This window comes from Athene cunicularia (genome assembly GCF_003259725.1).
Source record: "Athene cunicularia isolate RWA chromosome 21 unlocalized genomic scaffold, athCun1 chr21_part1, whole genome shotgun sequence".
NCBI lineage: Eukaryota > Metazoa > Chordata > Aves > Strigiformes > Strigidae > Athene > Athene cunicularia.
The window spans coordinates 3,052,754-3,074,454 of NW_020799127.1; the positions used below are offsets into that span (position 1 = coordinate 3,052,754).

At 35.6% G+C, this 21,701-nt stretch overlaps 1 protein-coding gene across 7 annotated transcripts in view; it reads right to left on the minus strand.

Annotated features, from left to right (window-relative positions):
• The window catches only part of VPS13D (vacuolar protein sorting 13 homolog D), a 103,499-nt gene that overhangs the window by 73,153 nt on the left and 8,645 nt on the right, over positions 1-21,701 (minus strand). For 3 of the 7 annotated variants that reach the window (XM_026862469.1, XM_026862472.1, XM_026862468.1), the window contains exons 12-30: positions 21,058-21,237; positions 20,493-20,623; positions 19,661-19,733; positions 18,975-19,145; positions 17,704-17,834; positions 16,867-16,999; positions 13,143-15,365; positions 12,643-12,794; positions 10,838-11,872; positions 9,862-9,952; positions 9,175-9,301; positions 8,033-8,213; positions 6,843-7,025; positions 5,738-5,785; positions 4,022-4,241; positions 3,337-3,547; positions 3,028-3,199; positions 1,596-1,708; positions 1,025-1,234 (exon numbers count right to left, since the gene is read on the minus strand). In XM_026862469.1, coding sequence (XP_026718270.1) covers positions 1,025-1,234; positions 1,596-1,708; positions 3,028-3,199; positions 3,337-3,547; positions 4,022-4,241; positions 5,738-5,785; positions 6,843-7,025; positions 8,033-8,213; positions 9,175-9,301; positions 9,862-9,952; positions 10,838-11,872; positions 12,643-12,794; positions 13,143-15,365; positions 16,867-16,999; positions 17,704-17,834; positions 18,975-19,145; positions 19,661-19,733; positions 20,493-20,623; positions 21,058-21,237 — 5,785 coding nt within the window. The remainder of the gene's footprint in view (positions 1-1,024; positions 1,235-1,595; positions 1,709-3,027; positions 3,200-3,336; positions 3,548-4,021; positions 4,242-5,737; positions 5,786-6,842; positions 7,026-8,032; positions 8,214-9,174; positions 9,302-9,861; positions 9,953-10,837; positions 11,873-12,642; positions 12,795-13,142; positions 15,366-16,866; positions 17,000-17,703; positions 17,835-18,974; positions 19,146-19,660; positions 19,734-20,492; positions 20,624-21,057; positions 21,238-21,701) is intronic. The other 4 variants (XM_026862475.1, XM_026862473.1, XM_026862470.1 and 1 more) reach the window with 3 other exon arrangements.

Consider the following 21,701-nt stretch of genomic DNA (forward strand, 5'->3'; position numbering starts at 1 on the left):
TGTAAACCAGAGTAGGCTGTACTGTGCAAACTAAACTCCAATCTAGGCAGATACTGGATCAAACATTACATGAAAACTTTTTTTTTTGGTGATAAATCTCATGGCATTTTCATTTTATTCAAATCAAAATCTTGGTGTCTTTCACAAAGCTATGAAGTACTTAAAACAATTATGCATTATTCAAATCTTTATAACACATTTCTCTCAATTGCCTTAAGTCTGTTTGGTTGAGGTTTATGTATAAATGTCATCAAGATTTTCTACTGGACTACAATAGTCCACACACTTTTTTCTTTGTTACTCCTGCAGCTGCTTCAGAAGGTATCATACTTCTAAAAGAGTCAGAAAGCTGAATGTGGACAGTGAGCCTGATCAAAAATGAAAGCAACATCTCTAGTCATCTCACTTGACCCTCTTTTTTGTTAGTTCCCACAACAAAACACCATGCTGATACAGGTAAATACTGACATTATACTTTTCATTGCTATTTCCAATATTAAAATAGAACAAAATAGATATCCACTGCGATGCCTTTAAGAATTCCAAGAGATTTAGACAAGGAAAAAGAAACAGCATGGGACAGCATACAGCAGAGAATGTAGAGATAGTTTATTTATTTGACTCTCACAGAAAGGCAAGTGTGACACCTACTGGAAAACAGCTTTTGCACAACATACATTTAAAATTCTATAATATGGCCTTAGGCAAACATACAAGTGATAGGCCAGACTTATCAATCTTTAAACACTACCAATTTTAATAGGCCAGTACATCATCAGATTCATTACACATTCAAACCTAAATTTTATTACAAGGGGAAAAAAAAAAAATTCTGCAACCTTCAGTTAATTAATAAGTGCAAAATTTAATCTATCAAGTACCACTGACCACTCCAAAACTGGGCTCAGATTTAAATACAATGCCACCAGGTTTATATATGTTAATAACAGTTGTATGAAAAACAAGACAATCCTGATTGAGGATATCATTATCAAAACAAACAAACAAATCCAGAATTACCAACCTGAAATGCAATTCAATCTGGATTGCTCCTGGACTACTAGTATTCTTTGATGACTGAAAGATGCAACTGAACACATTCGGTGTCCCTACAGTAGACTTCTGTCCAGCATAACGTGTGTCAAATGCCATCATGGAATGAGAAACCAAATTTACAGACTTTGTTCCATTTGAAGAGCTTTCAAAAAGCAACTTGGATTTCTTAAAATCAAACCTAGGAGAATAAAATACAAAACAATAAAAAAAAAAAAACCAGCAAAAAACCAACATAGCAGAAATCTGTTTTTTCTAAGATTACCTCTCATCATTTTCTTATTTAGAATACCATTTGTCTTGAGCAACTGATTACTGAACTCTGATTTCAAGGACAACTTGAAAGACAGAGATGGTATCTTTTGAACAGTGTGATGTCCTTTCACCTTTCAGATCAGTTGAAACTCTCAAGTTGGAATAAGAAATTCCAATTTATTTTATTATTAAACGATGTCATGTATTATTTTAATTCCTGTCCTATTATCTCTCAAATGAGCATAGTACTTAGGACAAGGTATTCAGTGACAAAAGAAAATCCATACCTGGCTAAAGAGTTGCATCCATCTTTTCCTTTTGGATCCATCAGTTCCAGACTCACATTAACCATGTCGATGAGGAATGACATGGAAGTATACACTTCTCCACTCAAAACTGTCTGAAAGTGGAAAACATCAACGCATTCTTTTTAAGAGCATCTCTAACTTTAATTCCTGAATTAAATTTTGTTATTTCAGACAAATGCAAACATCTGTAGTGTCTTTCTCCTTCAAAGAGTTTCACTAACCATTGCTGGGAAAAAGTTACATTTCACAACAGTGTAGCCTTCAACTTGAAAACTATTAATCCATTTTCACACTATTGTTCTATAGCTTGTTTGTTCTTAAATGAAATGTCACTGTCGAACTGTTTCAGGTACCTTCTATTCTTAAATCAGATTTGTAGTTTCTAAAACTTTTTTTTTCTTTAATTTTAGGTGAGAAGTCTGATATATTTGTATCAGGAGAACTGTACCCATTCTTTCTTAAAAGAGAATCCTAGACACTTCCTAGCATTTTTCTCCCTGCTGTGGTCACATACTTGCTTCTTAAGCAAAGATTACAGTCATGCAACATAGACAACATTTAGAAGCCCAACAAGATCAAGAGGAAACATGTTGTCCAACACCTTCCCTTCCCAGTAATAAGGATAAATATTCATTATTTCCAGGTGTTGCCCCCACTTTTCCTGAAAGAATAGTATTTGACAACAGCCAAATAGGCGATACTTGAGAACCTTCTCAAAAAAAAAAAAAAAAAAAAAGGCGGCTCAGCTCTGCTATAAAGCTTTTATTGCTGAAATTCTTCTTTCAGATTTATAGGACAAAAAAAGGGCTTTTAACACAAAGTAATACACATTCCACAATCTCCTAAGTCTTTAGGAATGTCATAGACACCATGGGAAACAAATCATCACCCTGCACGTGATTACAGGATAACCTTCAAGTCCCTCCAAAAACCTCCATTCACATGGAAAAAACTTAAAACTTGTTACCGTACCAACAATATACTGCAATAGCAGCTCATCTTAAAATACTTCAGGAAAAAAAAAAAAAGGACAGTTTTCATAGATTTGTTAACTTTTTTCCCCACTAATACATTTCCGCAGACCTAAAATGAACTAACAAATACAAGCAATGATGGCTGTTTCTCACATTGTCTCTTCTAAAGATTAGAATCTCAGTAACATGAAGCAAATGTAAGAGCAAGCCACACCTGAAAGGACAACAGTATCGCTGAGACAAACCTGAATTCACAGGAGTATCTACAGATAAAAAGTTCCTTCATTTGATCATCTACCTAAATTAATTTTTTTTTCCCCAATTTAAATCTACCAGTCCACTTGTTAAACTACGACAAAGGAACAGATATTTAGCCTTATCAGCAAAACCCCCAGATATTTCCAGACTGAATTTCATCAGCATATTGTTCCTCTTACATGAATTCTTGGATCCTGCAAATCATAAGGCCGCATGAATTCTTCTATAGGCTCTCCAAGGTTGTTCTCCAGTAGTCCACGTATCAGTTTATACTTATTCAAATCCAGAGAGCAATGGACTGATGACAGATTGCCACGTATCGATATGTCTGCAACTGCATGACTTAGCTCTCTACAAGAAAGGAAAAAAACCTCAGTATTTCGAGGTGCTGTAACACAGCAGGCAACACTTTAAAGGTACAATAAAAGTAATCTAAAACACTGGGTTTAGGCTAACCACATAAAGAGATCCTATTTAGATAAACTCACTTGTCCAAGTTTCTCTCTACTTGTAACTTCAGCCTGAAAGGTTCTGTTAATAGGCTTCCTCCTGTCTGCCTCACGAAGTAGGATGGAAAGCTCAAGTCCACACTAGTATCTTCCACAGCCTTGGAATACTCTCTCTGATATCTTTCTGCAGCAAATATGTCCATGTCCTGCAGATCAACCACAATGCAGTCTAAGAGGCAGATGTGATCCTCTGCAAGTGCACAGGAGATAACACATTAAAGAAGAAAGAAAGGAATCTGTACAAAACTAATGCAATTTACTTTTAAAAGAAATCTAGTTTTTCCTGGAAGTTATTCCAATTTTGGCTTTAAATTTTTTTTTATTCACACTCATCAATTATCTGTAACTACCAGACACCAAGCTCATTCACAGGTAAATATAGTCTTAATTAAGAGTCCAACTGTACTCCTTATATGTCTGCAATGTGCACCTCAAAACACGCCCAAATTGTAGGGCTGTTATTCCAGAAACAGAACTATAATTCCCTAATCCTTTAAACTGCAAAAATCAACCCTGAAACTAAGAAGTCAGTTCTTTTTAAATCTAGTCTTTAGACCCAGAGCCTTTCTTTTCCAGTGTCACGTAAGATATAAGCAAAACTGAACTGCATTATTTTACAAAGAAAAAGAGCAGCTATATGGGGTTTCTACTATTTATCACATACCTGGGCTGTCAGGGTTTGGCACAATAGGTAGCTTTGATTGTTGCCCTTGTTGCTTAGTCAATGTATTCGGTGTAGGCTCACTCTTCAGCCTAGAAATGTTTGTTCCTGATGATTTTTTCATGAACAGTCCTTCCATCACTGCTTTTGATTCATCAGCACTTGTTTTCTTCATGCCATGTTTCGGGGTTCCCAAAGGAGATGAAAACTGAACTGAATCCTGCTAATGGAAGTAATTTGGTAATTAACAATAGATTTTAAATTTAAATTCTAAGGAACCAATACATCAAGGTTCAAGGCGCAACAAATTCCTGTAAAAAAACTACGTATTTTGTTTGAATACCAGTATCTTTTACTGTAGAAAGGTCACCAATCTTTTTTCCTATAACCTGAACAACAGATTAAAACATGTTTATTTCAGCAGCATTTTCAAAAAAGCTGTACAATCTTTTCAACAAGAAATTAATCCAAAACCAGTGGGTTTTTGCACAACACAAAAAAACCCCAAATCCATGTAAATGAAATTAATGCAAAATAGAGGGTTAAGACTGTCAAGTTATCAAGCATTTCTGTTGACTAAAGATTGTTAAATATTTAAAGCTATTTTTCAGAACTTCTTCAGATGATGAAAACAACATATGCCATTATTTCTGCAAGATCATGTCAGCAACTTAATATTTTATCAGAATACATGAACAAATACTTCTATACATGAAGGTATAATTTTATGTGCTTTAAATACTTCAGTCATCATCCCCGAATTTTTCTGCAGTAGCTAAGCTTAAGATAGAATAAATACCTGCCCTTACTGTTAAAATCCCCACAGGGGAAAAAAAGCAAAGCTCATTTATATTGATGTATACCATTTTAGACATTTCCCCACCACCACATATCTAGTGGAAATCTTACAGGCTTTTCTGCCTTCATGATGCTGTCTAGCATCAAAAATCTGCAAAGGGTATGGTTCACTAGTAAAAAAGTCACATCAACGTTAGGAATTTATTCTCCCAAAAACGTATGTCTGGTGGAACAGGTTTACACACTCCTTTTATACTCTGAAGCCAAATTTCAGGGTTCGTTTACTCTGTCCTGATTTAAATTCATTAACTTCATGTTTCAAATTTACTCAGCTTCACATGCTCTAGCAGGTAACAATCATCTGTCCTTAACGATTCACTTGCCCTTACTCTGGGATTGCTCACTTTGCCCATGACTGCAGCATTGTTACTATCATTTCCCAACTTCTTTCTGTAGACAGCTTCTGATGTCACCATACAATCCTCACCATAAACTTTCCTTCTGGTTTTAATTATTAATCTTACTTGCTTTATGTGGTTTTTAAATATTCACTGGAAAAATTCATTGCAGCCATGATCAAAGATTTTAAGATTAAAAATTTGAGGACATTAACATTAACTTTATACTGTAAAGTACATGCAAAAAAAAAAAAAAAAAAAAAAAAAAAAAAAAAATCACATAATCTATAAATCTATGAATTTATGCAATAAATCCAAATTAATAGCTCCTCAGACATGCATAAAGAGCACACCACAACAAATTTAAATCCAGTTCTTCTGGAATTCAGCAAAGTCTTTAGAACAAAAATATCTATTTTATACTGCATAAAGGAACTTTTAAAGTGCTAAATTCCACAAGAAATTTTGTTTTTTTAAAAATGAATGAGGAGCACCTGAGCACTACTATAAAGATATAAAATACCTCAAATAAAACTGGATCCTTGTATGCATTGCCTTGCAAAATCCGATCCTCAAAAATAAACATAGGACAGAGAAAAAATGAAAACAAAAAAACAAAAACCAAAACCCCAGCCAATCCCATTTCAAACCCCTAAGCTTCTACAGTGCTACGTAACTTTTTAGAAGTATTTTAAAGTTGAAATCAAATTACTATGCACACATCTTTTATTTTCTAACATTAATTTAGGAATCTACCACTTACAAACCTTTAAATACATCAGCACACTAAAGTACAAAAATCCCTCAATATTACAGTCCAATATCTCCTTATTGTAAAGACACTGGTAGATGTAAATCAGATGGCAATCAGCAATTCAGTCCTCCTAATTTCTACCTCCCTTTAAAATGGCATTTAGGGGGTTCCTAGAACAACTACCCATTTCATTGCACAGGTTAGATACAGAAAGCCATCCAAGATGGATCTTCCTTACACCAAAGTTTGTGGCAGCATCTGTCAACAGCAACACCAACTATTCCCTGTCCTGCACCTAGCCTTAGGATTAAGCATTCACTAGAAACCTCTCATTAGGCTTCACCTAATTAGAGCAACTACACACGCTCAGTTGCATTAAGAGCAAAAAAAGAAAAACCAAAAACCAAGCCAAATCAGTTCTGGTGTTCCATGGTGTAGCAAATCTCAGCCAATACAGATCTCTATTTCCTACTACTCCTACTGTCAAAATTGTGTTTGGTGAAGAGTTGAAGCAGCTACCAGAAAGGGTTAGCTGAAAGCACATGATGCTCCCATGTTCAGGTGTGCACCCAGCTGGGCCCTGCTTCCCAATAAGGCCAGTTCTAGTGACTTCCACAGAACAATCTCCCCTCTGCCCCGAGGGTCTCAGAAAGCAAAAGCCAGGTAGAGGCACAGGAAGGAGAGCTCGTTCAACCAGCAGCAGAACAGATCCTTAAGATTACTCAGCATACTGGCATGGACTGTTTCACTACTAACAGTACAAAGTGTATATATAAAGTAAAATGTAAGAATCATTTACCATTTTGACAGAGAAATAAAATGCACAAGAACTAGAAAAAACACAGGCTGTTAAATTAAGAAGTCATGTACTTACCTTGTTCTTCAATGAAAAAGTACCCGGCATGCCAGCAAATAAGAATCTGTTCTTGACTTTCAGTTTTCCAAGATTAGCTACAATAAGACTATTAGACTTTGAGCTTTCAGGTATAAGCAGAACAGGAGCATCAGCCTCAATATCAAGAAGAACTCTAGAAGCTCGCTGTGCTTTATCTCTTACCTGGGAAGAGAAAAAGTTCGTTAAAAAAAAAAAGAAATACAGGTGAATATTTCACACTGATTAGTACTGCATTCAGAAACACTATTCCTTAATTTACAAAACTAAGATGTGATAAAATTTTATACCAAAAACCAAAAGAACTCAAACTCTTGTTTTAGGCAGAGAATAAAGACTAGTTAAAAAAGGACTATGACACAAACAGCCCACACCTGCACAACAGGTTGAGCAATCAGGAGTGAAACACACTCACCACTGAACCCAGAGGAGTAACAGACACTACTCAGGCCACTACTTCAAAAGATTACTTAAGAAAAACTATTTCTAAAGGGAAAAAACCCCATCATTTAGAACAGATGTTTCAAAATCAGACTTCTTAACTTTAATTTTAATATATGCAAATATATTTCTTAATTTTAATATATGCCAATATTAACTGACTTTCTTCCAATTATGAGAAGCAACCTTTTAAAGAAGATTACTACTATTAACTATATCAATCACTCCCACATTAGGTTTTGTACAAAATAGGCTCTGATTGTCATGATTATTTATAAACACTATTGTGCAGAAGTTCAGCATCTGATTCTCAGTCTAGCAGCCATCATATTTAATCACAGACATACACCTGAGTAGAACAGGAGGACTTCTCACTTGATTCTCCTTATTCAGTAGTTATAACTGTCTGGTAAACAGTGCAGAAAAAGGCAAGATAAAATCTTGAGCCCTTTTTGTCCACCATCACAAAGATAGGAAAACACCCGTATCAGTGCATACTGCAGGATCCAGGTACCAAATTTTTAACTAATTCTGCACTTTTCAAATAGCAGCAGGATGGTCCTAAATAAGTCTTTTAACTACAAGATGAGTATGAGCATTCTCCACTAACATCAGAACTCTAAAACCTCCCATCATTTCAACTCACTAAGCCGATGCACTAATATGAATTTTATACTGCATTTCAACCTCCAAAAATAGGCTAGGAAAGAACAGAAAAAACCCAGACATACTGTTTGTCCTTCAATTGCTGCTCTTTGCCGCCCCAAGACATCCTGAAGCTGAGTAAAATGTTGGATGAAAGACACCACCTCTGCCTGGAAACGCTGCGTGTGCACATACTGAACAGATGCCATTCGTAGAGTGACATGAACATCACACTCCCTCTGCAGCAACGGATCTGGCCTCCCATATCTGTGATAAAAGTTGAAAGTAAAATTCAGCTATTTTGGCTACATTTTACATATAGTGCTATTCATTTTTTTGCATTAAAAACAGTAATACAGAGGATTTCACTGATGTTCACAGGATATAATTAAAACTATTTCAATTACAGATATGAAAAACTGGTTTTACATTATTTCTGAATCATAATATTAAATATATTAAATAACAATATAATAAACAGAATAAGTAATATTAATAAGAAATTGATTTAGAAATATATTTAATAAGTGCTACTGAGTTTTAATTAAGCAAACAGGAAAATTCTACATTAGGAATGTACCTCTAATCTCTACATCTAACAGCTACACCTTTGGTGATTTTATACATCTGAACAGTGGCTTATAAATTAAGTACTCCATTGCATTATAATCTGTAGATTCAACTCTGAATCAGTGTGCTGTTACATTTGAAATTAATTCCATAACATTACTTGAATAATTTCTAATCTGATTAGTTCTAGTGGGTGAAGGAGGGGATTGAAAAATCATGAAACAACACAGGGTAAGAACTATTGCTTTACACAAAGCAGAACAACTTCAAAAGCACACTATGAAAAAAGCAAACCCTTAATTCCAAAATTAAGGAGCAATGGAAAATTTATTCAGTTGAAAACCTCTTCCAACTTTCAAAAAACAACTATTATTTTACCCAGGAACAAACTATCACCTAAATACTATCAAGAGTAGCTTTACAGGGAAATAAAAAAGTATTTTTCCCAATAAACCATGTACACTGCAGGACAAAGAAAAGTTAAAAGGTTTATGACTGAAAATGTCGAAATTAAGTCACAAGCGTCCAAAGCAGAATCATGCAGACCTGACAGTTGTGGGTTTGGATTTGTGGGGTGTGTTTGGGTTTTGGTTTGTCTTTTTGGGGGGTGAGGAATTAATAGTGCTAATATCGAGTAACAAGAAGATTAAATTCATACTTAAAGACTTGGAAAATGAGTGCTTCTTCACCACTGGTAGTGAAACGTTCCCTGTAAAATTCTCCATGAGCTGTAAGATCACTTAAGGACAGACTTCCAATACTTCCTTGCAGGGCTAAATCTCCCTCTGCAAAAGAAAAGACAATTAATTAGGATCCTCAAACACAAATAAGCTATTAAAACCCAAAAGTTTCTATTAGTGGGATAAACTTGTTACAAGTCATTAAATAAATCACATTGAATTAAACATTAAACCTCATATTCGAAGAAAATCACATCTTTCTGCTACAAAGATTATATTAACCCAAACATAACTCTGTGTTTTACATAGATAATGTGATCACATCACTTTTGATTTGTGAAAACTTAGAAATAACTCTTTTTTTCTCTGGAACAGTATCATACATCATTGTTCTGCTCTGTGAAAGTGCAGTACTAAAACCCTACCCAATCTCAGCTAAAATGATCAAGGGTTTGACAGCTGGGAGGGATTGCAAGGATTTAAAATCAAGCCTGAAGAGCAGAGGCAGAAGAAGTGGAAAGAAAATGTGCAGCTTGGCCAGGAAACACACACACACACAAAAACCCCCAGTGAGCACCAAAATAAAAGCATTTCAAATCACAACTCCAGTGTATGCCTCCTTTTATTTTAAACTGCATACAACCTTGGTCTTCCAGTCTACTCACCAATCACTTCCAAGTGAGCTGCAAGTTTTGACACACTGGCTTTAGCCAGCTCACTAGTTGTCTTATTCAGTACTAATGATAAAGAATGGACCTGGTCAAACAAAAAGGAACAGGTCGGTATTAAACAATATGACTTCACAGTTGGAACATCTTGTTAATTTTTTTCAAGACAATTGCACTGTAACATATAAATGACAAACAAGAATTATCTGCCTGGGGAGACACTGGAGGAAAGCAACATTTTTACATCCTTGTTTGCACATTAACAGGTCTCCCAAGCAACCTAGAATAACCAGGTCATCAATGAATCCTAACTGTTCTCTTCATCCTTTTCTCTTTCAAGTTTTGTCATTTGTAAGGTAGATTGCGGGACCTCTAGGCAAAGACTATATATATATTTTTTTTCTTTTTTAAAAAATGTATGTTTATACATATATATAGGCATATATGTATATATATTTATAAAAGTATGTACTTTTAAAAAAATAAACTCCATATACTTAGAACAGCACAGTGCCAATTTCAGTACATCAGGTCTTTAATACTGAAACAACCATAAATAAGAGATCAGAGACTTTGAGTCTGTGCCTTGTGTTATCCTGGGGAAGCAAGTCACTGCCTGCAAGACTGACCCTCCCCTTAGTCTCAGGCATAGAGCAGACTGGATGGGGCTGGGGGGTGGGTGTCAAACTACCCGTGAGAGCTCCACTGGACGAACATGGAGCATCCTATTTCAGCCTCCCTTCACGTGGCATATGCGTGTCTGAGGGTCACAGAGCCAATCATTTTGCAAATGTTTTGCTTTTCTGTAACTTCTGCACTTTTTTAAAAATCTACATCTATGCACACTTTAATCTGAATTTATGCGCATTCTCCACTAAATATAAAATATTTTATTTAAATGTCACCTTAAGTTTCTATAAACCAGATGCTTTATGACAGACAATCCAATTACTCTTTTACATCTCAAGTATACCTTCAGATCCAGCTTAGTGTTTACAGGCTCTTGGGCTTGAGAAGCTGACAAGGTATTTATTTCTGATTTGATTGTCTGCTGAGTATCTTCAGGTTGCAGCTTCATAGCATGGTTATCAGCAGTGGATCCAATCCCAAAGAAATCCAGTATCACTACCCAAGTTTGCAAAGTTATTAAGACATCTAGACAATTAAAATCAACATCTACACTACGATTAATTTTGTTATACTGAGAAGAAAATTCAGGATGTTTCCTATCCACTAGAAATATATTGATATGAACTAATGAATCATCAAAGTTACTTTTTCCACAGGGCAACTTGGATCTGTCTGCTGTTGGAGAAGGAGGTGGAGTCAGAGGATACTCAGAATCAGCATCTTCTTTTTGCTTCTTACGGGAGGCACAAATTGGTCTTTGGTATAGCTGAAAGACATTAGGTGCTTCTTCCATATGGGAAGGTAGGGAACGTGGCATATCTGGATATTCTGCATTGGACACCGAGGGACAAGACTGTGAAAGATATTCCTTATGTGCTAAACTGGATGGCTTGGGTGCTCCACGGGAGACCATGAGATTCTTATACATAGAGTCTGGGTTTTTTTCCAAAAGATCTTCCATTAGCAGAGAACGCAAGGCAATCTGAATAGACAAAGTCTGAGGATGGTCTTTAACAAACTCAACATCAAAATCCTGAAACTTAAGGCTGACCAGGCCTTGTGCACCAAGTGTAAGATCACCACTTAACTGAACCTGGAGCTCTGAGATATGAAAGTTTGCTTGAATCTGAGTAAAAGATTTTGTTTCCCTGATAGCTAATGACTTGTTTGGAACAGAATTAAAACCAGAATGGCTGAATAAGCCATTTTCCTTCCGTTCACTTGAGAATTCTGCGCCTGTGCTATGAAGTGATGCTGAAGAAGAACTATGACAAGTTGAAGATACAGAAGTGGTTGGAAATTTGTTCAAGTCTTCACTGTAAATTAAATTATCCAGAGTCTGAAGGACTTGTTCATACACATGTTTTGCTAACACCACCTACAACGCAGAAAAAAGAATCATCACGTCAGAGCGTTCTACATTATTAAAATCAGTATATATATTTTAAAACTCCCAAGTGGAAAGACTGTGGAACTTCAAACCAGACAAATTTTAAGTTTGCCCACAGTAAAAAAAAAATCCAGAACAAGGTACAATGCAAAGTTGAAGCAAAACAATTCTTCTGCATTAGCTCTGTAAGATGACACAATCTGGAAACATACAGGATAGGATCCTAGAATAGGATACCTTGTATTCCTAGGCAAAAAGCATCCACACAGAGTTAGTTAAAAATAATTCACCATACAAACTAGCCTTTTTCATGCTGAGATTATACAGTAATATATGGAAAAAAATATTCTACTTGTCATCACCGCTTGTCTCCTTAGCCTTAGAAGTTTCAGTTTCCTCTATTTAAAATCTCTGCTCCTCCATAGATTTTTTTCAAGATAATGGCAATTTAATTCTTAGTTTCTACTACAACTGCAAATAAATGTATTTGGACAGTGACACATTTATTCTTCCTTCTGTGACAGGAGTTCAGGGTAAGTAAAAGTTAGACTAATCCACAAAGATGTCTAAAATGCCCCAAAACAAAATTAAATTTTGTCACTGTTTTTCTGACTTACTGTCTCTTCTAACCACATGTGTAAGGATCTGATTTCTGAACTACCAACACGTTAAACCTGAAGATATCTGACTGAAAAATACTCATCTTCTATGCAGTGAAATACTTTTATATTGATAGTGGAAATACTACATTACTGTACCTGAAGAGGGTTCACAAATTTCCCTTCAATCTTCATAATGCTCGATATTCCAAAGTCTTCATTACTCAGAGGAAAAGTTAAATCCAAATCTCTCTCTAGGGGTATTTTTTCCAATTTAAACTGGATGGTGGTGTTATTCAGAATGTGGAAAGCTGTTAAGAGAAAGTGAAATTAAAAAAAATATACTAAGTGAACTGATTATCCTGTAAAGACTGTAGAGCAGAGATAACAGATATATTTAACATGCTCATAATCTTTTAGCGATGCTGAAGTATATATGATGATGTTTTGTTAAGCTTCTGCATGAAAGGCACTGTTCAGTTTTTGCTTAGGAGACTAAAAATGGATATAACTAACTTGTCCATTGTAATTAAAATTGAGCAGTATATTTCAGGACAACAGGCAAGACAGAATACATAATCAGACCTATGGTCAATATGCATTTTTATTACCATCTACTACTCATATTAAAATAATTAGAAGTCCTCTGATTAACATACCATGGCCTTTATGTAATGATTCAAAGAAGTCATGACGAGTAAAATGGGATTCTTCCTGGCTATTAATACTGGCAGGACCTGAAGAAGAATGCAGCCCATGAGATATTTCACTTGCAGGCTCCTTCTTGCTCATAAATTGACTGGTATTTAAAGAATACATTTTAATATCTTTGATTTCAACTTGCAGTCTATCACTTGTAGTTTCATCTTCTCCTGGTACAAAATTCTGAATAGATATTTGTCCTAGATGACCTACAAGCAGTTCAGAGCTACCAGGCTTTCGAGGTATTGAGACAATTGGTGATTCAATGTTTACATTTAATATAAGCTTAATAGTATCAGTTTTGAGAAGCTGTGATCCAAACGCATCTCCTTCATGATCTTCTAAATTGGCAACATCTCTTGATCGTGGTGTTGTATCAAACAAAGAAACCATTTCACTGTATTCAGCAGTTTTAGTTGCCAAGACTGTAGTAACTTTTGAAGCTGCACTTTTCAGCATGCTGCGGAAATTCTCTTCCAATTCATCCATTGACAAAGTTAGTTCTTTCAAAAATTTAGCTGAGTGGTTATAGTGTAAGGAGGCCATTTTAAGGTTGAGAGAACATTCCTCTTTTGACTTTTCTGTGAAAGTGAAACTTAAAGCATCTGGAAGGCTATTTCCATCATCAAGCCTAAAGAATAAAGATTCAAAGTAATCTACATCACCAATGAGATTTTCATACCTTACTGTATTCCCTATGCTGACAACATACTGGTTCTTAACACTATCTTGTGTTAGGTCCATAAGGTGAAGGCATCCAAGAGAGCCATTTACATCAAATTTACTGCACATGGAGACATTGACTTTGGTGCCACCAATACTGGCTGTTGCAATTTTTCTGCCATATTTTTCTCCATTTGCCATGCCAACTGTCCTGAGGAGGAGTATATTTAACCAGTGAATATCAACTGCTACCTCTGTATTCTGCACATAAGTAGACTGGAAGGTTTCCTGTTCCCTCCAATCTCTTTCCAAGTCTGTTATTAAAGGCTGAGGACTAGAATCTTCTTTCTCCTTTGGGAAAGACTTCTGGAGAAACCCAATTAGTTCAACAATAGTCTCCGGATTAAGGATGATATCAAGGTTGTTCACCTGTACAGAGATCACCTGCAGACTGCTATCCAAATTCATTGATGGGCATTCTGCACTCACAAACTGATACTCTAATTTTATCAGGGACTCTTGATCTTTTCCATTGGTACCAGATGAAGTATTTGAGGCTGTAGCACATTTCTCTGTCAAACTAGCTGCATCGATGGGACGTGCATCATATGGCCCATAAACTGGGGACTGAGCCCTGCTGTCTCGAAGACTTCCTGTTGGCACATCAAAACTCAGATTCTTATGAGAAGCCATCAAAAGATCAAAATCTGTTCCATATGTTTGCATAGTATCGACCAATAACAGGCCATGAACAGTCAAGGACACTTCTGCATCATATGGCCTTTTTATAAAATGGGCATTGGTGCCAAAAACCTTGAGTACAGATATATATCGTCCATTACTTTCAACACCCAGCTGCATACAGTTTACTTTGAATTCAGCCAAAAGCAGCTGAGATTCAACAAGAACTTCCCTGGTATGTTGCTCTAGCATTACAACACTCTGTGTTAGATTCATTACAGAATCATGCAAACTGCCCATCTGGTCTACCTCTGCAAAAATCTTGTCTTTCCCTAAATGTAGGGCATCAGAAGACTTCGTTTCAGATGTACTCAGCTGCGTACAACAGTTCTTCAGAGCTGCTATTTTGTCCTCATTGATATGAATTTTCAAGTCCGGCAGACTGCCAGACAAGACAGCTCCTGGATATTTTGGGTCAGATGTATATATCAATCTGCGCTCCAACTGCAGGTGAACATTGAATTTTTCTACCACATGAGTCGGACCTACATCACTATCTTGAACGTGTTTCCAGTTGTCTTTCACTCGGCCCACCATGATCTGAAGGTCCATAAATGAAAGGGTGTATGTCTCATACATTTTTTTACTCATTAAGTGTGCTTGTAGCTGCTCCTCACTTATTTCTACTCCAGTAAATTCAGACATTTTGATGCCACTATTAGTGTTAGACTCTGGTGGTGGAGTATTGGGAGGAGTTGCAAGAGGTGTTTTATATTCCTCATCACTCAATTCATTGACTTCTGAAGAAAAAGTATCTGCACTCCTTTTAGATTCTTCTGTGGATTAAAAAAATAATAGTAAACAAACAAACAAACAAAAGTATTCTCCCCCCTCTTTGCCTGTTTCCCAGCATTACCTGATCATCCTGTCTGAAGGTGTATTTTTTTTAAACACAAAGCATATCCAGTACTGTCCTTGCACACTTCCACTGTCACTTTTCTTTTTTTCTCAACAGGAAATCTACTACACTTCTTTTACATGCACGCAGATGTCCGTCACCATGTATTATCAAATCTATTAGAAGACACTATTGTCTCATTTTTTAACCCACTACTACTACAAGATTTAGTTGTTTAAAAAAAAAAATCCATTACTCTGCCTATGCAATTCTTTCAATCTTCAAAACCAGTAGAAAGGTAAGAGCTACTTAACTACTATATATTTATGATCAGAAGGTTTTGTCTCATTAACTTTATTGCTTAATATTGACTTCTATTTTCTTACCATAAGAAAAGGATTTTTTCAATTCTACAAAGCAGGAACACTTCCCAAAACTTTCCTGTACCTTGTTACCTTTTTTTTTTTTTAAGCTCAAGCTACTCTAAACAACCCAGTGCCTCAATTTCAGAGAAACACAAATGAATCTTGCATAAACAATTTGTGCTCTTTTTCTAGTTTGCCATAAGACGGCATTCACTAAAAAGGAAGCTACTAAAATCTTGCGGAGATTAGTTGGTGCTAGAAAAGACACCCAGAGTAAAAAAATTCCCTTTATACAATTTTCACCTTAACACCTCAACTTTCCACTGTACCACAAAACAGCTCATCCTACAGCTGTACTATTTAAAAAAAGAAATGAATACCACATAGACATCTCTTCCAAATTTTTTTAACATATCCTCACACACCATACAGTTCAGCTAGATTTTAAGTCTAATTTTATTTACAAGTTCCACTGTACTTTCTTTTTAATTTTCCTGCAATGTTTTCCTAGTGGAACAGGAAGAAAGCAATGATTTGTTTAAAAAATAACGATCTTAACTTTTGATACAAACGAAGGACACTAATTTTCCTTTCACTTTTATTCCACTAACTATACACAGACACATGTGCCAAGAACAGAGATCCATGTGACTCCAAACTGGAGGGCTTATTCAAAGCACACTTTCACTGGGAGCACTCTCCCAAAAAAGCATTTGATAGCTAAATCTTACACTGCCTAGCCAAAATCATAACTCTGGTGAAGTGCCTGACACACTAGCTTCACACCTATTCACAAGGTGCAAGATATCACAGGGGAGCCTTTAATTTAAAAGTTAATCCCAAAACAACCCCAATCCCCCCAACAAAACAAAACCAACCACATCTCCCTCCCCCTTATTTTTAAAACCATATAGCAATCTTAATTATAAATGTATTGATAATAGAATTATTACGTGAAACTCTATGCATACATAGGGAAAATAACCTTAAGACATCTTTACTTTCTACACAGACAAAAGAGTTTCTGGGAGAAGGTGTAAGGAAAAGGAAAGCTGCAATAATTCTAGATCATACCTTGAGAATTGGTAAGCAATATTCTTCCCAGATCTACAACAACTAACACTGGATCGGCAAATTTGAAATCATCAGGAAAGATCACCTGAGGGGCAGAAATATCAAGGCACACCGTCCAGCTTTTGCTGTTTTCCTGGAAAGTTATGAAGAAAGATGTGACAGCCCATAGGAAACAGTCTTCCCTCACATACAAAACAAGGCTTGTCAGACAGGTCAATCTAGTCAGCCACCCAGCTCTAAGCCGAGGAGAGTGAATCTACCTGCATAGCTAAGAGAAGGCATCTAACTTTTCCATGACAATGGTCTGATAAATCCTTATCAAGGCTATCTCTCACATACAACATGGGATAGACTATTTTAGTAAACATCAAACTACTACTTTTTCAGCACAAGTATTTTTTCACGTCACTGAAAACAATATAAATTGCTACCAATACATATACTAATATTACTTGAAAACAGAAAAATGAGCAAAAAACAAATAAAGGTGGAACAATTTTTAGATTTAGAAAATAATCTTTAAATAAGTTACGCACAAATTTAATAAGTTTGATGTAACAGAGCTCCAACAGAGCCAGCAGGGTGGCGTGAAGTCCTCTCAGTAACAGGACCAAGAACAGAAAAATACTATTCTGCCATTAATCACAACAGGTCTGCACCACAAAAATGGATTTTTTGACAGCAAAATGAATACTACAATACATATGTAAAACTCCCCACTTTCTTAAAAAGAGCACCATACAAACAAACAACCACCCCCCCACACTCTTTAGAGCTTCAAGTCCTAAAACATATGGCAAAATAGGCTACATAGACATTGGGGGGGCAAAAACTTACAATGAAATCTCCTACTAGTAAACGATCGATAGTTTGCCTGATTTCAGCTTTTGTCTGCATTTTCAGCTTGTTGTACTGTCTTCTGGCAGCTTCAGCCACTCTCGCCTCCAACTCAGATTGATATCCAAAACCTGCACAAGAGATACAAAACTGACAAGGTATAATTTTGTTCATCTGTTATTGAATCAAAAAAAAAAAAAAAAAAAAAAAAAAAAAAAAAAACAGAGAGAGAAAAAAATAAGAGATCTATTTAAATTTTAGCAGTAAAATATAGGACAGTAAAATGTAGCAGTTGCAAGCCTTTGGCTGTACCTACACACCACACTGCTTCACAGAAAAAAGGAAGCATCTAACCACAAAAAAATTCCCACCGAAAAAGCACTTTCCAAACATTTTTCTGGTCTTTATTTGACAGACCTTCAACCTGAATTACTAAATTTGGGCCAGACAGAAAGGGTGCTAAGTATGGCAACATATAGTATTGTTACTATTAAAAAATCCTCTCAAAAAACCTCTTCTCCATCAATTTCCAGGAGAGATTACAGAAACAGGCCTCCTAACTTATGCATTTTAATTTAGGCAGCATGAACATCCACCACGTGGTATAGCAGCAACTTGCAATTTTAAAGTACAAGTTTCAGGAGTTTGCCCAAGCAAAATCCCCAATTCAATTAAACAAAGAAACAAGCAAACAAACAAAACCATCCATAGAATAGTTTGGGTTGGAAGGGACCTTTAAAGGTCATCTAGTCCAAACCCCTGCAATAAGTAGGGACATCTTCCATGTGTCAGAGTGGGTCCAGAGGAGGCCACAAAAAGGATCAGAAGGCTGGCTGGGCCTGTCCTATGGGGAAAAGAGAAGACTCCAGGGACATCTTACTGTGGCCTTTCAATATTTAAAGGGATCCTATCAGAAAGATGAGGACAAACCTTTTAGCAAGGCCTGTTGTGATAGGACATGGGGTAATGGTTTTAAACTAAAAGAGGGTAGATTTACACTAGATATGAAGAAGAAATCTTTTACACTGAGAGTGGTGAAACACTGGAACAGACTCTCCAGAGAGGTGGTAGATGCCCCATCCCTGGAAACATTCAAGGTCAGGCTGGATGGGGCTCTGAGCAAGACTTAAGAGTACTGCTTAATTTGAATTTTAAGTGGAGATTCTCTGATTAGTGCTTTGTATTTCTAAGAATGGAAATAAATAAAAATCAAAGTTAAGAAAAGATATAATACCACCAACCCCACCAAAAAAAACACATTAAAGGTTAACCTGAGGTATGAACCCTTCCCTTGTAGAAGAAGTCAGCTACTTTCTTAATGGCTTGTGGATTGTAAATAATATTTAGAGGTCTGGTACTGACTTCCAGGCGTCTCTCAAAATTGCTGTGGATTGGATTTCTTTCATAAAGCATCTCAAACACTGGAGCATCTGGATCTGCAACTGAATAAAAAAATGAGTTACAAAAAGCAGTTGTAACACAAATCAAACAAATGGACAAAAGCAAAAAACAAACCCCAAAGAATTTGGTAATTAATTTTTAATTGGTACTTCTAGGAAAGTAGTACTTGTCTGAAAATTCTTCAGTAACAGAAAAGCAAGTAATATGATCAACTTCTACAATCAACAGAATTCAATATGTTTGCATATACAAAAACATTTTCAGAACTGGGGTCCTAATGTTGAACTGTTAACTTTTTTTTTTTCTTTTTTTTAAACCAAGAAAAAGAGCAAGTGCAACTCACATTGTCTTGAAATAAATTGTTTTCTTACTAACTTTCTTTAAAGTCAACCTGCACACACCCTTATACCTGAACAAAGCTTCTATGATTTTATCTTTACTATTTGCAAAAAGCATTTCCATGAATTCAAACTTTAGGCACTCAGTTTTGAAATTTCTGGTTTGCAGGAATTATCTCATATGCTTGTTATCATCAAACATAAAATGAAATCTTTACCAGTGTTCTGATTAGTCATTTCTGAGGACAAACTTTGAAGTCCAAAGGAAGACATGCAGCCAACCTCTTTTTGCTGATAAGAATTTAAAAGAAAAAGATTGTTTAGATAAAATCAATCAAGCCACCTGGCATAAACATAAAAGTATTTTCTTTATTAGTCTTATGGTCACTTTATAACTGAATTACACATATATTCTGAGATTATTATATGCATATTTTTCCTTGAGGTAGTCAAACAAGAGAAGGAAGTATGACTAAGAAGCTAACACTATCTACTCATAACCAACTGAAGTCTGAAGTGCAAATTTCAGTCAGTTCTCTACAAATTACAAAGTACAAAGTTTTCATGGAATTAGATTAAAATTTTGTTTCTCAGAAGAGATATTCAAAATATTTTTGGCAACTCACTGTGAACTAAAAAAAAAAACCAACAAAAAACAGTCCTGTATTTCCGCTTTTAGTGTAACAGTATACAGATGAAATAACTTGAACCAAAGAGTTTTATGAAAAAGAAAAATCACAGATTGAGCATAATGCTGATTGTTCCAAAAATCAAATCTTGTTCAACAAACTATCTTCCTCCCAACACATATAACCATAATGTCAAAGTTACAAACATACAGAGCAAACAATTTGAGATTTCTACACATGATCTTTAGCAAAGGAGAGGAAAAGTAAGTTCAACAAGTTGAAATTTTTCTTCAAGACCTTTGTGTCTCTTTCTGGGATAGGACTCAAACCAAGAAAAACCTGTGTTGAGTTTTGAAATATAACTATACCCATACACACTTATGCATCCTACATAGCAACTTAGAGAGTTTTTTTCACCTACAGGATTCGGGAAAACAAGAACAGGAAATATGGTCCCTTCTGTTGCCAAATCCCTCAGAAAAAGACCACCAAGCTGAACTTTGAGCAGGGAAGAATTTCTGCGAGGAAGGGATTCTGCTAAGATCTTTACACCTGGAATATAAATACATAAAATGCTTTTATTTCTTTTAGTACAGAGCACAGGTTTTATTTAAATTTTACAGATAACAAATATCATCCAACAAACAAGTCTTTTGGAAGTGCTTATAAATATTTATTTCTACTAAAAAAAGGAAACACAGAAATTTGGAATACATTACAATGATTGTGAAGCATGTTTTTCCAAAGCTGTCTTCCTTTCACACATAACAATTCTAAATTAGATTTCTGAGTTGAAATCACTCACATATCTGGAGAAACTTATTTTCACTTGATATATCAATTTCCACAAGCTGTTTTCAAATTTTCATTTTGAACTCTGTTTCGATATAGTAATTTAAAGAATTAAAAACACAAATCAAAGGAAGGTCTGAAAGCAGACAAAGCTCTGGTCTTTTTTGAGAACTAACAGAAAATTGACTTAATACCTGAAAACTCAAGTTGCATAAAAGCAGTCTCCTCAGCATGTACCACCTTCTTCACCTTATGCAACAGAGTGAAAGAGCCACCCTGCAACTGTAGATTTAATTTAGCAAAAACATGATCTCTCTTTGTAAAGGTATTCATGCTAGAAGCATCTGCAGCAGGATCAAAAAATTCATCTGCACCTAATTAAAAAACAAAACCAACACATTAAATAAGTTTCTGGAAGGCTACTGAAGAACAAAATTCTCTCTGAATTTGAAAATAAAGATTTCCCCAGCTGTAGGGAAGAAAAATATAAACAAAAAATAAAGCAGATATACCTTCTTCCTTAACAAAACTGAGTATTTCTATATTCAGTTTCTATTTACTAAGACCCCAACAACCCCGTACTGTTAAAGTTATAGCCAGTCAGCACACTACATGACCTCCACCCACCTGAGCAGAGAAAGCTCAGCTGTTTGCCATATTGCCATAAATATCTACAATACTGGAAGCAAATGTATTCCATATACCACTTTAGAAATAAGCATGTACACCAGGTACTGAGATTTTTATAACAGGCGTTAGACAGGCTCTGCTGCCCAGGTACATCAGTTGATACACGTCATCTTTTAACAGTACAGAACCAAAAAGTTGTTTCTGTTCA